This window comes from Carcharodon carcharias, chromosome 8 (assembly GCF_017639515.1).
Source record: "Carcharodon carcharias isolate sCarCar2 chromosome 8, sCarCar2.pri, whole genome shotgun sequence".
Classification (NCBI taxonomy): Eukaryota; Metazoa; Chordata; class Chondrichthyes; order Lamniformes; family Lamnidae; genus Carcharodon; species Carcharodon carcharias.
In genome coordinates, this window is record NC_054474.1 from 124,094,670 (window position 1) to 124,109,563 (window position 14,894).

The 14,894-nt window shown below is 40.7% G+C and overlaps 1 protein-coding gene across 5 annotated transcripts; it reads right to left on the minus strand.

Moving 5' to 3' along the window:
- Positions 1–9,444: 9,444 nt before the first annotated feature.
- Positions 9,445–13,704, minus strand: hdhd3 (haloacid dehalogenase-like hydrolase domain containing 3). 5 transcript variants are annotated; one of them, XM_041194081.1, is made up of 4 exons: positions 13,559–13,704; positions 13,278–13,464; positions 10,840–11,009; positions 9,445–10,597 (listed from the first exon to the last, which is right to left on the minus strand). In XM_041194081.1, the coding sequence occupies exon 4, from the start codon at positions 10,584–10,586 to the stop codon at positions 9,870–9,872; it is 717 nt and encodes a 238-aa protein (XP_041050015.1). In that variant the 5' UTR covers positions 10,587–10,597; positions 10,840–11,009; positions 13,278–13,464; positions 13,559–13,704; the 3' UTR covers positions 9,445–9,869. The 5 variants fall into 5 exon arrangements, with proteins under 5 accessions (XP_041050015.1, XP_041050013.1, XP_041050016.1 ...); XM_041194079.1 differs by having other exon boundaries at positions 9,445–10,630; positions 13,559–13,703; XM_041194082.1 differs by lacking the exon at positions 10,840–11,009.
- Between the last annotated feature and the right edge of the window lie 1,190 nt (positions 13,705–14,894).

Below are 14,894 nucleotides of genomic sequence, written 5' to 3' on the forward strand. Positions count from 1 at the left end.
TCAGTCACTTGGGTTTGAGTCCTCCAGCCAGTCTTTTAGCAAGAAAGCATTTAACTTAAAAGAAGCCAACATTTCAAAGTCCAAAGAAGGTACTGCAAAAAGACTGTAATGGATAATTTTCAGAAATTGGCCAAACTTTGCCTCCCAGCATTCCATAGGATCTTGGAACCGGACCTAAAACAAACCTTGAAAACCTGAGATAGACAAGAGATGACTGGCCATCAAACCACACAATGGGTAGGCGTCTACCAAATCAAAATGATTTGGCTTGACCATTGAACTCTATGGCCAAACTATAGAACTGTAAATAATACTTACCAGCTAATGAGCTCTGTGGAGCCACTGGGTCTGAATGTGCCCCCACATTCGTTGGAAATGCTAATCCAGAGAACTGATTACAGCAAAACCTGATGATGTGATAACCAGGATCTTCCCCATCAAAACATCTTCATGTAATAATGGACTATTCATGAATCCAGAATATAAGATTGTTGCAAAAACAGAAAATGCTGGAAAAACTCAGCAGTCTAACATCTGTGGAGAGAAAAACAGAGTTAACATTTTGAGTCCATATGACTCTTCTTCAGAGCAGATTGTTGCAATATGTAAGAAGGCACAGATTTGGGGATGGGTTTGTTGTAATCATCGTCAAAGGTGTGGATTTTTGGTAGTTTTAAGAAAACTTGTGTTTAGCGGTAATAGAAATGGGAGAAACAGCAGTAACAATACTGCACAGCATGGGGTTCTCAGAAAATAAGTTAAATAAGGGGATTGGATGAACTAAAATGGGACAACTAGCTAAACAGAAGCATGAATTTTTCAGGAGCTGCAGTTTTTTTCAAGGTTTTTTAACAGCGCGAGTGCCACTCAAGTTACGGGAACAGTGTTTGAGAGTGTGGTACTGATTTAACTTAAAAGGGAACAGGGTACTGATGTTTGTAAGTTTCTTGAATTCACAGTAAACTATTTTTAAAAGGTGTGAGCCTTGACCATTTTCTCCACCCGGTTGGGTTTAGGCTGAACCTTAAGAGTTAAGAATATAAAAGGGGAGGTTCAGGTTCATCTACCTACACAACTTGGACGAAGCATCAGTCAGATGCCTTGCAGCAATGGCCTCAGGTAAATCCGGGGGTGGAGATGGGGGATGGGGGGGAAGAGGAGGGATGGAGGAAGTGAACCAGAGGAAGGTCCAGCACAAATTGGCAATAGCTCCGAGTATTGCTGTCAAGCCTGGCTTTGCACCCAGAGTTTGATAATTTAGGGGTGATCTAACCAAGGTATTTAAAATGATAAAGGTGATTTAATTGAGTAGATACAGAGAAACTACCGCCTCTGATTAGAGGAATCTTGAACTTCAGAATGTATTCTTAAAATTAGAGCTAGATCATTCAGGAGTGAAATCCAGATGTGTGGGTGAGGTACTCTGTCCTCCTCTCTGAATTGAATTCCAAATTCCATTGCTACAGCCTCTCATTGCTACATTTTGATAATTTAGTCCAGGGGTTCTCCTAAAAGGAGAAGGTTAGGTCAGACTCTATGATCAACTTTAGTTTGCTTGGGCTGCATTTCATACTAAACTATGGAACCAGGCTGAATAATGAAGAGGTTATGGAAAGAAGTTTTTTAGGAATCTCATTACAGTTCATTATATATTGCTAGCAAGATTATCATGTCCCACCTTCACAACTTCACCTGTCTCCACCCCTAATTTAGTTCATCCGCTGCTGCAACCCTCATCTATGCTTTTGTTACCTCCAGACTCAACTATTCTAATGCTCTCTTCACTGATCTCCCATCCACCATCCTCCATAAACTTGAAATGATTCAAAGTTCTGCTGTCGGAAATGTGAACCTTTTTATACTTTTTGTATCTTTTATACTATGCGTGTTCTGAATTCTTTGTAGTGCATTTTGTATTTTCTGAACTCCTGGTAGACAAAAGGTGAATTTAAATGTATACATGACTGACGACATATTGTTACGATTCAGTTTGGGACCATTAGCATGAAAAGAGAAAACTGAATACCTTGCTTTAACTAATAGAGCTACACCACAATATTTCACTTGCTTTAAACAAAACAAAGCTTTACTGTATTTAGAACAAATTGAACACAATTAACACCATAACTTACAGCCACATATGCTAGGCCCTTAGGTTTACTTCTTTCTTCCCCCAAGAATTCTCATATTACAACATCTTAAAATGATTTACTTCTACAGGGAACAAGTATAAGTATGCCACAGTCTTCTGAATACTATCCTTAATCCTCCTCAGCTCCAGCTATTCTCAAGAGGTCAAACTTTCATTTACCTTCTCTTGACTGTGTATGTCCCAGTCCCCTGTTCTGGTTACTTTTTCAATGCTTCCAAGCTAATCTGCTGGTTGCTTTCTTTGGCACAAGGCTGTAGGGACCACTGTAGATTCTTCCACTAGTTTCAAACTAGGCAATCTTCCAGTTTCTGTTCCCTCACAAAATTAAAATTGAGGTTAAGCCACACTCACATTCCACATGGCTAACGATGAAGTTAGTTTTTTTTACTCTGCTTACAGTGCAGGTCTAACTAACTGTCATTTACTCTGGCTATCATCCCTCAGTGAGCTGCAAACTGCACCAGGTCCAAACTACAACTACTTCTTGGATAGCTCCACATCATTTCATAAACCCATTACCAGTTTAAGTCTGCTCAATTTGGTTTCCAAACTTCAGGTTCAATTTTTTTTTTCTTTAGCTGTTAACAGGGAGGAGTCAATTTCCTATCTGGGTTTCTATTTCAGTTTCTGTTTTCAGTTAGGTCATGAATTGTTTTAAGTTGCTCCACCTACTGTTTTGCAACTATCTCTTCCATTCTGATCTTTTAAGCTTTTTTTTTAAGCTTGTTTACATTGCATTTATCCCATTTTCTACAGTTAAAACTTTAACTCCTAAAACAAGTTATATTCTAAAATGCATGAACCTTGAACTAGATATCTGCAATAATATAGTCTGTATGACTTGAGTTAAATTGAGATCATGCTGTAACAGGGATTGATGGTGTGAACCTTTAGCGTGAATAGGAGAATTGCAGTATGGACAGATGTCCAAACTATGTTAGCAGTTATGATCAAAAGGATATGCTTTGAAAGGTATAGATCAATGAACTTTGGAGATATAAATAACTAAGTGTAAAGATTATTTGGTCTGGCAAATGGTTATACAGGACAAAGTTGATGATAGACTGTTTACATGTTAAGAATATCCTGTTCAAGTTCTGGCCACAGGTCTGTGACCATTGACAAATGAAATAACAAGGTTAAAGCTTGATGGCAACATCTGAACACAGGAGAATTCCTGGTTACAGAGGATAAGTAAACTCACTTGAAAAGATTTGTTGCATGTATTTCAAGAAGTACTGTGCCCTAGTGCAGTGGACAGCAAGAACCATTCAAACTAGGATATCAATTGCCTTCTTTTAAGTATAACTTTTGTTGCTTAATAAATTGTCTTGATACCACTGCATCACCTGAAATTTATTGTCTGGTTTTGAAACCTCGTGATTGGTATACCGTGGTAGGACTAGATTAGGATGGAGAATATTTGGTGTTGGTGGTTACAGGTCTTGGTAGTGTTTGGACTGGCCATCATTCACAACAGGAAAGAAAAGCTTTAGGGTTGTAGGATCAGTAGGACCCATCAGTTAGTTAAAGGCAAGTAAAAAACGTCAGGGAAATATGAGAGTATTGTTCCATCAATGTATAAAAAGTTAAAGTGCCAGACAGTGAGGTCCAAATTTTGTTCACAGAATGTTTAATGGGGAGAGAGCAAGTCCCCCTTAAAGAGGTAGTCATAGTTATATAAGGGAGAGTAGGTCATAGAAATTAAAAGGTAGAAAAAGCAAGAGAGTGTACTAAGAGAAAAGGTGTGATAGTTAAACAGAGCTATCAGACAATTGAGAACCTGAAAACAGAAATATTTAAACTGGCCGAATTTAAGATCCATGATACAAAAGAGCTCCCTCGATACAGGAATCCTTAGAGAGCAGTAAAGACAATCAGCGGAGAAGACAAACCCCTTTTTATGGCACTGGCTGCTGTATTCTGCTAAGTGTTTAAAGGTCCCAAATTTCTTCAGTATGAGCGTATGAGTGAATGGGTAAGTGTGTAAGTGGGTAGGATGGTAGGTGAAGTGGTAAGATATTAGTTGGGTAGGGTGGCAGAGTGCCAGATTGGTGAAGTGAATGAGAGGTTAGGTCGGGTCAGGCGGTTGGTCAGGTGGTGGAGCTAGTCAGGTCAGATTGGGGGGTTAGTCGGATGGTGGAGGTTTGTTATGCTGGGTCGGGGGCTGTAGTTGGGAAGTCGGGTTAGTCAGGGGAAGGGGGTCAGTGTGAGTGGTTGGGAATTCAGTTGTATAGTGACCCAGGAGTTAGACGAGGATTTTTCTACCATTTCCTGGCTAACTATCCAGCGAAGTGAACGGGAACTGTCCGAAGTTTCCAACACTTACTTAGAGTCGGAGACCTTTTCGCAGAGTCCAGGGAACAAGGGAATTGCCTGTCGGAAGTTCAAACTTCCCAGCCAATTACCACAGAGTCAGTGACCGGGACATCTGCGTGGTCCCGACACGCACCTTGGGGTGGTGTATCCAATCTCCAACAATCCGGAGACCAAGAGATCTGGGCCAAGATCTCTTAAGGTGCTGTTTGACAAGACTAGTAAATAAGAGGAAAAAGTTAAAAGAAAAATGTAAAAGTTGGGACTGTCACTGGGACTGCTAGCCAGCTTCTGTGCTGAGAGAAATTAAACAAGAAAATTTTAGTTTAAATTAAAGTGTGTAAAAGCAGGTTACTATGTTTTTTGTTTGAGTATGTATGAATGTTGGAAGCTTCCATGAATCAACATTTGTTATGTAAATAACCTGCTCTTTTCTGCAGAGTTAAAAGTTAATTCTTGTTTGTTGTCCAGCTGTTAGTGTCAGAAGCATAACTTGTCCTCCCTTTTGTGTGAAACTTGAATCATGTTTCAGTTGTGAATTCGTTGAAACATATGTTTCTTGGGTCCAGGAATGGAATCTAATAGTTTCTTGGCATTTTGAATTCATAGAAACATTGACTCCTGTAATGGGCTAAGTTTTATGGAATTAAGAAAGTGTGAATGTGACTGTGTCTGTTAAGGATACATGGTGCGAATGTGGTGTTTATTTAAAATGACGGTTTTGTAAAAGTACTTAAAGAAAAGCTTCAGTCTGGCAGCTTTGGAGCACTTTGGCAGAAATCCAGTTTTAACTTTTCAAAACAGCTTCTACTAGAGTTTTAAAAAATCTGCCAGAAAAATGGATTCTGGGGAGAACTCCCCTATTCTTGTTCAGAATAATGCTATGGGATCTTTTATATACACCTGAGGGCAGATAAGGCTTCAGTTTAATGTTTCATCTAAAAGACAGCACTTTCAACAGTGCTACCCTCCCTCAGCAATGCAATGGAGTGTCAACCTTGACTGTTGTGCTCAAGTCTCTGGAATGAGGTTTGACTGACAATCTTCTAACTCAGATGATGAGTTCTACCACCTGAGCAATGACTGACTTTGATATGGCATGAGAAAAGATTAATGGGTAACACAAAAGGCAATTCTAAAAAGTAGTATATAAATATTATAAAGAGTAAAGGTAAAGTAGGGCCAATTAAAAATTAAAATATCTTGATGGGAAGGCAGAGGGCATGGCCAAAATATGAAATCAGTTGTTACTGAAGAGGCAGATCCTGCCAATATGGAGGAGTTAGTAAAGAAATTGAATAAACAATGGGCAATTCTCGGCAGCCGAAATGTCATCCAGTCCAGATGGGATGCATCCTAGGCTGCTGATGCAAGAGTGGAAATAGCAGAAGTTTTGGCCACAGTCTTTCAGTCCTCTTTGGACATGTAAGAGGACTGGACGATTGCAAATGATAAACCTTTGTTCAGAAAAGGGGAGAGAGATAAACCAGGTAACTGCGGCCAGTTAATCTGGAAAGTAGCCACAATGTGCATCACAATCCCTTGTATAAAAGGAGTCACTAGTAATTTAAGCCAGGGCCCCAGGTAAGAACCCTTGTTGCAAGTGGACCACAATTATGATGAGTTATTCTGAAGAGAGCCACGTACTGACAACACCAAGTTAATACACACAGCAAATTGTGTAGTTGGGAAGAGAAATTTGTAAAGGTACATTGATAAAGTGAATGGGAAAAACATTGGAAGATGGAGATGCAAGGCCACCCACCTTGGACCCAATAGATAGATCATTTCAAAATGGTGAGAAGCTGGGAGCTGTGGAGCAGCAGAGAGATTTAGGGGTCCATGTGCAAAAAAAAAATTACAAAGCTAGTTGACAGGGACAAAATAATAATTGAAAAGACAAATAAAATGTTAGTTACCTTTAACAAACCAAACATTTATTAACTTATGATTTTTCAAGTTAATAATTGTCCCAGTTTATGGTCTCTACAAGTTTCCCCACCACCAACATTATGCCGACTAGCCGGCAGTTAGTGGGTTTCTCTCTCCGTTTTCTGAACGGGGGTGTTAAAATTTGATACCACATTTTTCTGGAGGAACCACTTACAACCTCATCAGCCATGTTCCAACCAGCTGCTGCCAATTCAGCAAAGAACACTATCTCACTGGGATCCTGCAGAATCAGGAGTGGCTGCCATTACTCACCAAGCCACTAGGGGCAGACAAAAACCTTTTAATAACTGAGTTTATTGCACTTTACAAAGGTCTTTCATTGTTTCTTAAATATAAAATCTGTACAATCAGGAAACTATATTCAGAAAAGCAAGTTCATTTTTTGTTGTCACTTTAATGCTGCTTTATGTGGAGTTGAGGTTACAATCAGATCAGCCATGATTTTATTTAAAGGCGAAGCAGGCTTCGGGGCCGAGTGGCCTACTCCTAATTCATATGTTTGTATTTATTTGCATTACACAGAGCAGGTGTTATATAGAGCAAAGGAGGTTCAGTAAAAAGAATGGCGAATTTATTTTATATCTGGTGCAGTCTGATCGATATCATCCTCCATGGAGGGAAGAACCATTTAAATTAAAGTTGAAAGCATCCAACTACAACCTTGACTGTCATCTCCATGTGCTGAAATAAATTACCATCAGCAATTTATTTAATGAGCTGAAATCAGTGCTGCTGATTTATGTTTATTTGCTTGTGGGGGTCAGTATGACTGAGATACTGAATTGCATCATTTCATTGAAAATACAAACATGAAAAGGATAAAAACAATTATTAAAATGGAAACAGCAACCAACAATTTACATTACAGCTTAGGTCTTCCAACAAGTGCCTGAAACCAAACAAATCAGGACAGCATGTCAGACTGGTTAGAGCCTTGGAGAATGCTGGTCAGATCCCAATAACAACTGGTCTTTAGTTTAGATTTTACATTAAACAGGAACACTGTTTGAACCAGTGACTTATGATGTACTGATGCTGTAATGTTGTTAGTTAAAATCATATCACTAATGGAATCGGTGCCTCATAGCCTCTCCCTTGCCTCTATAGGACGTTTATGTTTAACAAAGCAAATTTTTTAAAAAATCAAATAAAAACAATGCATAAAGCAATTGGTGTTTCTCATTTTCTTCTGTGATTAATTCTTACCTTTTGTACAGACAGCAGTTTAATACACACCTTATAGTTCACGTTGTCATCGCACAGGCAGATAGTATTTAGTGCTATTTACAGCTCCATTGTTACTTGTCCTAGTCCATTATTTTCTGCAATATTATAGGCATTTACAATGAAGTCCTAAGTGAATTTCCTGAACCTCCGTAATATTTGCAGTCACCTTTCCCAGACACATCTGTCTCTTGACAGACTGAAGCAGAATGAAAGGTGATTTAATAGAAGCTTTTCTTGTATACCAAATGAGTAACAGCAAGGGGTATCAGTGAACAACATTGGGTAATGACTTTGGCCCATCAATCTGTCAAATTTTAACTTACATTTACATAGCACCTTTAGTGAAGTGTCCTAAGATGTGTCACAGGAGCCCTAGCAGACAAAGTTGGAGGAAAGCAGAGTTCTGAGGGTTGTAGCACCAGAGGAGGTTGGACAGATGGGAAGTGATTTGAACACAAGAATGAGAAATTTAAAATTGAGGCGTTAGTGGGTGAGAGGGTGAACAAGACTTTGTGGAAGTTACAATATAGATAGCAGAGTTCTTGATGAGCACAAGTTTCCAGAGGCTGGCCAGGAGAACATTGGGATAATTAACCCAGAGGTAACAGAGGCATGGATGAGGGTTTCAGTATCAGATGAGCTGAGGCAGGGGCAGAGATGGGTGATATTACAGAGAGGATCCTTGCAATGGAGAGTACATAGGATCAAAAGCTCAGCTCAGGGACTTGCAAACAGTCTGATTCAACCAATGACAACCAATTCTTACATAACAATTATCAGTATTTCATTCTGACATCACTCATTTTGTGACCTAGTCAGCTCACTGGGTCTCCTCCCTCTACACTGCCCACCAACCCAACCCAACTCACTGGACAGGCCTTCTCCTACTCACTCTATATTCCCAGTGCTGCCACTTGCATATGCTGTAGACAGGTGAGGAGGTGGATGTGGAAGAGTGGCTCATCCATCAGCCAATCCAAATGTAATTTTCCCTTTCCTAATAAGTTATGAATTATGAAGATCTGACTTTCTCACTGGCAGAAGGCAGCCCACAGAAACCTTAATCAAAGCATCATCAGCTGGCACCAATGATTCGAGTAGATATTAAAGGTTCTTTTACAATTAATTCGTGGGATCCAGGTGGCAGAGCTGGCATTGATCACACATCCCCAGATGGCCTGCTTGAGCGACTTGGAGTCACATGTAGGCCAGACCTAGTAAGGATAGCAAATTTCCTTTCCTAAGGAAATCAGTGAACCAGTTGGGTTTTTACGACAACTGGATGCTTCATGATCACTTTTACTGATACCAGCCTTTTATTTCTGAATTCAAATTCTCAATGTGCAATGGTGGGATTTGAAGTTCCATTCTCTGGATCAGTCTATTAATATAGCCACTACACTACAGTAACCACGGTGCTATTTAAGGAGCAGGGGCAGGGCACTCTTCCAGTGTCCAGAACAAAGACCACCAAATGCAGTTTAACTATTAATTTCTCACTCACTTTGCGAGATTTTAACTGCATAAAGAGGTCATCACACTCCAGCCTACTCCATTGTGTATGTGAAGTTCTGATTTTTCTAACATCTGTCAGAATATGCTTTATCAAAAACATTTATCTTGCTCATTCCCCTATTCCATTCTGTTCCGCACAAGAATACACACTACTTGATTCAAGATAAACAGTTATCTCCTGTTCATTTACTTCACCTCACGGAGTTGCACAGTACAGGACATGGAACTGAAGAGAGTACTGGGGGAAATGCTATTCTAAGACTGAACACAAGACAAACCAGTCAAAGGGGAAAAAATGTTTATTTTAGAAATCCTGAATAAAATATTCCCAAATCACCTGCAGTGAAATGTTAATCATTGAGCTCCTCTTTGAAAATAATGCTATTGTTATTATAAGATACATCTGGAAAATGCTGGGCTTTTCCAATCGGTTTATACTTTGTACAACACTCCAGAATTCTTCTTGCATGGCTATTCAGAGATGACACCTAGTGGGGGTATCCACAGATCACTCTGTATATCACTCAAAATTACAGTAATTCACCAATTCACAACCTCTAGCTCCCCCAATAAGGGATAAAGCAAATCTCACCCAAATACAATGATGCCTACTAGAATTCTGATTGTTCCTCAGTGAAAAACACCAATTTCCTGTGTTACATTTAATGAGAGCACTAAGAGTTTGGGGCCGTACGCAGTAAAGCGTTCATTTCAGGAGGCTGTTCAGCTGCTGCAGGGAGTGAAGAATGTGATCCTTGGGCACCAGTCCCTCAGCCCTGGCAGGCTGCTCCTTCTCTCTGCAGATCAGGTAACTCTCCATCCCCACAGCCCTGGCTGCCAGATAATCATTCCACACATCATCACCTATGTGCGTGGCCTGTTCAGGCTCCACTTGGGCAAGGCCCAAGGCCTTAATAAAGATTCGATGGTCTGGCTTGCCTATTCCTACATCCTCTGAAGTCAACACGAACTGGAAATGCTGCCGCAGACTGCAGTTAGCCAAAATCTTCTCCAGGCGGCGGTCAAAGTTAGAAATCACCCCCATGCAGATTCCCAGTCTGTCACAGTGAATCAGGGTGTCTTTCACATCATTAAACACCTCCCAGTTCCTCGCGCTGCTGAACCCTTGATACAGGTTCTCTGCCATTGGGGACAGTACCCGCTCATCACTCACCCCGCAGAGCCGAAAGGTCCGTTTGACTATTTCCATCCACCACTGCTGGGAGCTCAGGCCCTGGCCTAGACCGTAGTTGGGGAACAGCTTATTCTGTGTTTGCATGGCAGCCAGGAATGAACTGTTGAGGGCCTCAGCCTCCACCCGGATCCCATGCAGCTTGGCCTCCAAGGAGTACTGCTCTCCAACTGTGTGACGCACTCGGAGCAGAGTGTCCTTAACATCCCAGGTCAGCAACCGAGGCCTCATCCTCAGTCACCCTTAATTCAACCAACACAGATCGTGGTTACACACTGGGCAAAGAAAGAAAGAAACTCAATTATATAATATCTTTCACATCTCAGGACATCGCAAAGTACTTTACAACCAGTGAAGTACTTTCGAAGTGTAGCCAATTTACACACAGCAAGGTCCCACAAACAGCAGCATGCAAGTGACCAAATAATGGCCCGGATTTTGAAATAAGTGGCTAAGGAATGACCTGGCCATTTGTTACACTCACAGCTGTCCACAGACTTTGTGAACTTCTGAATAGCAAGTTAGTATCATCAGGTGTCCAAAACAGCATGGCGCTTTTCAGACGGGATCTGCTGTTTGTCAGAGCAGGCCAAGAGCGAGCATGCCTCTTCAAACAAATCAGACTGAAGAATCCTCACTGCAGGCAAACACAGCCTAAACCAGAAGTATAAATTAAAATATTTAATTCTTTGTAAAATCATGTACAGAAAGCAAAAGAGAAAGAAAGATGGGATTAAGAGGGTGAAAGTTAAGAGACAGAAAGAAAATGTAGAAAAAGTTATAAGATCTGCAACAGTAATTAAATTCTGAAGGAATGAGGGAACATGCTTGTAAAATTAAATTTCAGTTCCAGAGAAGTTGTTTTGCAGTAATCATCACTATTACATGTTTTAAAAAAAAAATCACAAGTCTGAATGCATCAGCTCTAACATTTTGGCCTTGTTTAGTGGGCAACTTCACGTTCTTACAAATGTTTCAATGGTGATGAGAATCTCTGGATGAGGTTCAGGTATAACAAACCTTCCGGGGGAACATGGCAACTTTCCTGTGCATATGCAATCACTGGAAGTTGCTATCTGATTTACTCTTTAATAATGGTGAGCACTGAGTCTCACACTTATTATTACTGCAAAATCTGGGCCATTTTTCAGTGATGTTAAATGAAGGATAAATATTGGCCAGGACACCAAAGCTCGGCTATTCTTTGAAATATGTACCTTAGCATCTTTTATGCCCACTGAGAGGGCAGATGGGGCCACGGTTTAATGAATTAGCTGAAAGATGGCACTGCATACCCGAGTATGGTGCTGCAAGTGTCAGCCTAGATTTTATGTTTCAGCATCTGAAGTGGGGGTCAAACCCACAACCTTCTGACTTAGAGGTGTAAGTACCAACAGCTAGTTAGTAGACGAGGGAATGGGTGACCGACGTTTGATTTAGCTTCAGAGCCTAGGGATGGAGTGTGAATGGGAAATTCCAAAAGACTACACAGGGCCTTTTCTCACGAACTGAAAGCCGTCTGCAGTGGTAATTTGCTGCACCCTGAAGTCAAAGTTGCACCTACTGCTGGATGAAACCATTAATTCTTGGTGCACTCCACTGCAAGTGGAGTTAGGGCACAATACTAGGGCTGAGAAGAGATAGCTGTATTCTGCATCTAATGGGAGTGCTTGATACTGACACTGGTTCTTGGAGTGGCAGCATATTTCCATCTCACCAAAAAATTCACCCTAACGGTTTATTTTTGCAGAATGGGAGAGACAAACTTAAAGCTACCTCATATTTTGCTTCATCACATAAAAATCCCCCTATTGTAGTGAATGGTTCCAATTATCCCTCACTCAAAAATCAGACACCTAAAGGACACAAGTCAGGAGTGTGAGGGGACACTCCACTTGCCTGGAAGGATGCAGCTACAACAACACTCAAGAAGCATGTTAAAATATTGAAGAAACAATTTAAATGGTCAAACTATCCCAGAATTCCTTTGTTTTGGCATTTTCAGAGTTGGGAAAATGTGGGGGAAAGGGAAATCTTAATCTTGCCTCTATATCTGATCAACAGACTGTCTTGACAGTGCAGGGGCAGAAAATGGATGCACCAGATCAAGACATCCTGACACATGACTAGTTGCCAAAACAAACTACATATATAATGAAAGATAAATATTTGGTCTATGCACTTGTTATAATGTAAGCGACACTTGTAGCACAAAGGCAAAGCTGAAAACATTAGAAGCTGGATAAATACATAAAAATACAGCCTTAACTAAACATGCAAAGTACATAGTACAATCTTTCACTGTGCCCATGTATTATACTTTAAGAAAGGTGAAATCCATTTCCCCTTTAAGGCAGAGCATAAATGGAGTTGCTTTTGCTAAGCTAACAACTCTTTGTTATGACAGTAATCAAGAGAGAGATCCCCTAACAAAGCTCAACATCCTCAAGGACAAAGCAGCCCACTTGATCGACACCCCATTCACACCTTAAACATTCACGTGTTCTATATCAGCTCCACAGTTGCAGCAGTGTGTACTATCTACACCACCTGACCTTCCAAACCTGTAATTTCTACTACCTGGAAGAACAAGTGCAGCAAATTTATGGGAACATCACAACCTGTAAGTTCCCCTCTAAGCCACACATTATCCTCACTTGGAAATATATCGCCGTTCCTTCACTGTTGCTGGGTCAAAATCTTGGAACTCCCTTCCTAACAGCACTGTGGGTGTACCTACACCACACAGACTACAGCGTTTCAAAAAGGTGGCCCATCACCACCTTGTCAAGAGGCAATTGGGGATGGGCAATAAGTGCTGGGCAACCTGAGAATAGACTTGCCAACGCCCTACCTGCTCCATTGATCAACCAATGGGGTCTATCCTCATGGAGCCCCATATTAACCAGAAAGCAAAGATACCTCATTAGCCAATTGAATGGTCCTTGACTATTGGACATACACTTGGGGACAAAGAAAATGAAAACTGCACACAACGTTTTGTTGGTGTCCCAATGGATTTTCCTGGAATGCTGGAAGCAATTATCCAGGAGATGAAGCTTTAATTCTTGGAGACTCCAGAACAATCCTGGAGGGTTGGCAGCTCTACCTGGGAAGGAATAAAAATATTATCATTATTCATCAGGCGACTACTTTAACTCCAGGCTCTTCAATAACAAGTTAGCAATGAAACAAATACTCACCTTTAGACTGGAAGCTGCTTCTGTCCTTTGCTTTGTGACCCCAGCAACCGAAGGCGTTTATTATTCAATATGCGAGGCCTCGGATCACTGCGCCGGACATGCATCCATCCGGAGTCCTGAACCGATGCAACTTCCGCTTTGTCTCCCAGAAACAATACCCAGAAGCATGATCTTCCCTGCCTGCCGTTCCGCCGAGTGTTCGCTTCAGTATACAGGTTGATGATGGGAAGTCACAGTTCAGCGTATAGAAGGGGGAAATTGAATTAAATTCGAGTGGTGCTTCCGTTTGCAAAAAATCAATGGTCTAGATAGTTTAATGCCCACGAGGGAGATGCTAATTTGTGAAGCAGTTTTGCCTCATTCATTGTTTGGCTGTACGATATTTTACCATTGGCATGTCAGTCCACACTCCCATAAAACCTGGTCCTGCACCTATTGCTGCTCTCCTCATCTATCGTCTTATGAAAGCTCAGCCTAGTTTTTGGTCTGCAGATCAGGGTGCCCAGAACAGCCTGACAAGACTAAGGCTGCTAACACTCCAGGATTGTCCTGTGTTATGGACCATGATGGGAGGAGTGCACAGTTAATTCTTGCCCCACCTCTCCACAGGTTGTAACAATAGTTTAAATGCTTAATTCATCCACAAAACTGGCCAATTGTTACCCTTTGATACTGTTATTCCCAGCAGAAAAATCTCTAACCAAATTTGTTCAGTAAGCACAAAAAATTGATTTATTATAAAACAAACTACTTTTTAAAAACAAGCTAATATGGTTAACATACAAGTTGTATTTAGAAGTGTAACAATTTTTCCCCTTTTTAAACAAAAACAGATATTTGAACCCCCATGCACTCTCAGAAACACTAAAAGGACAAAACAAACACAGTCCCTTGTCGAGGCTAGAGGATGTAACCGTTTTTAAAACGATAAAATTAGAAGAAATCTCAATGCTGTTGATCTTACAGAATTCTGTTCACAATGGATCTAGAAGTTCTTTCAGTCAGATTTGTTGGTAAAACTGTCCTTGATAACTCTTGCTTAGCACAACTTTGTGAACTCAAAAAAAGATGAGTTATCCTTATGTGTTTCTGAGAAAGGTTTAACACAGGGGCAGAGAGAGGGAAAGAGCTTATAAGGCACACCACATACACACTGAGATTTTCAAAGACTAAGACGTTCAAAGAATATTTCTCTCAGACCAGGTGTTTTTAACCAAATCAGCAAGAGCCTTTAGCCTGGCAAGAGCAGTTCTTTGTTAACTTAGATATACAAAGTATCTCCTTCCCTCATGAGGTGTTCCATGCTGGACATCTATCTTGACTTGTGGTTCCTTGA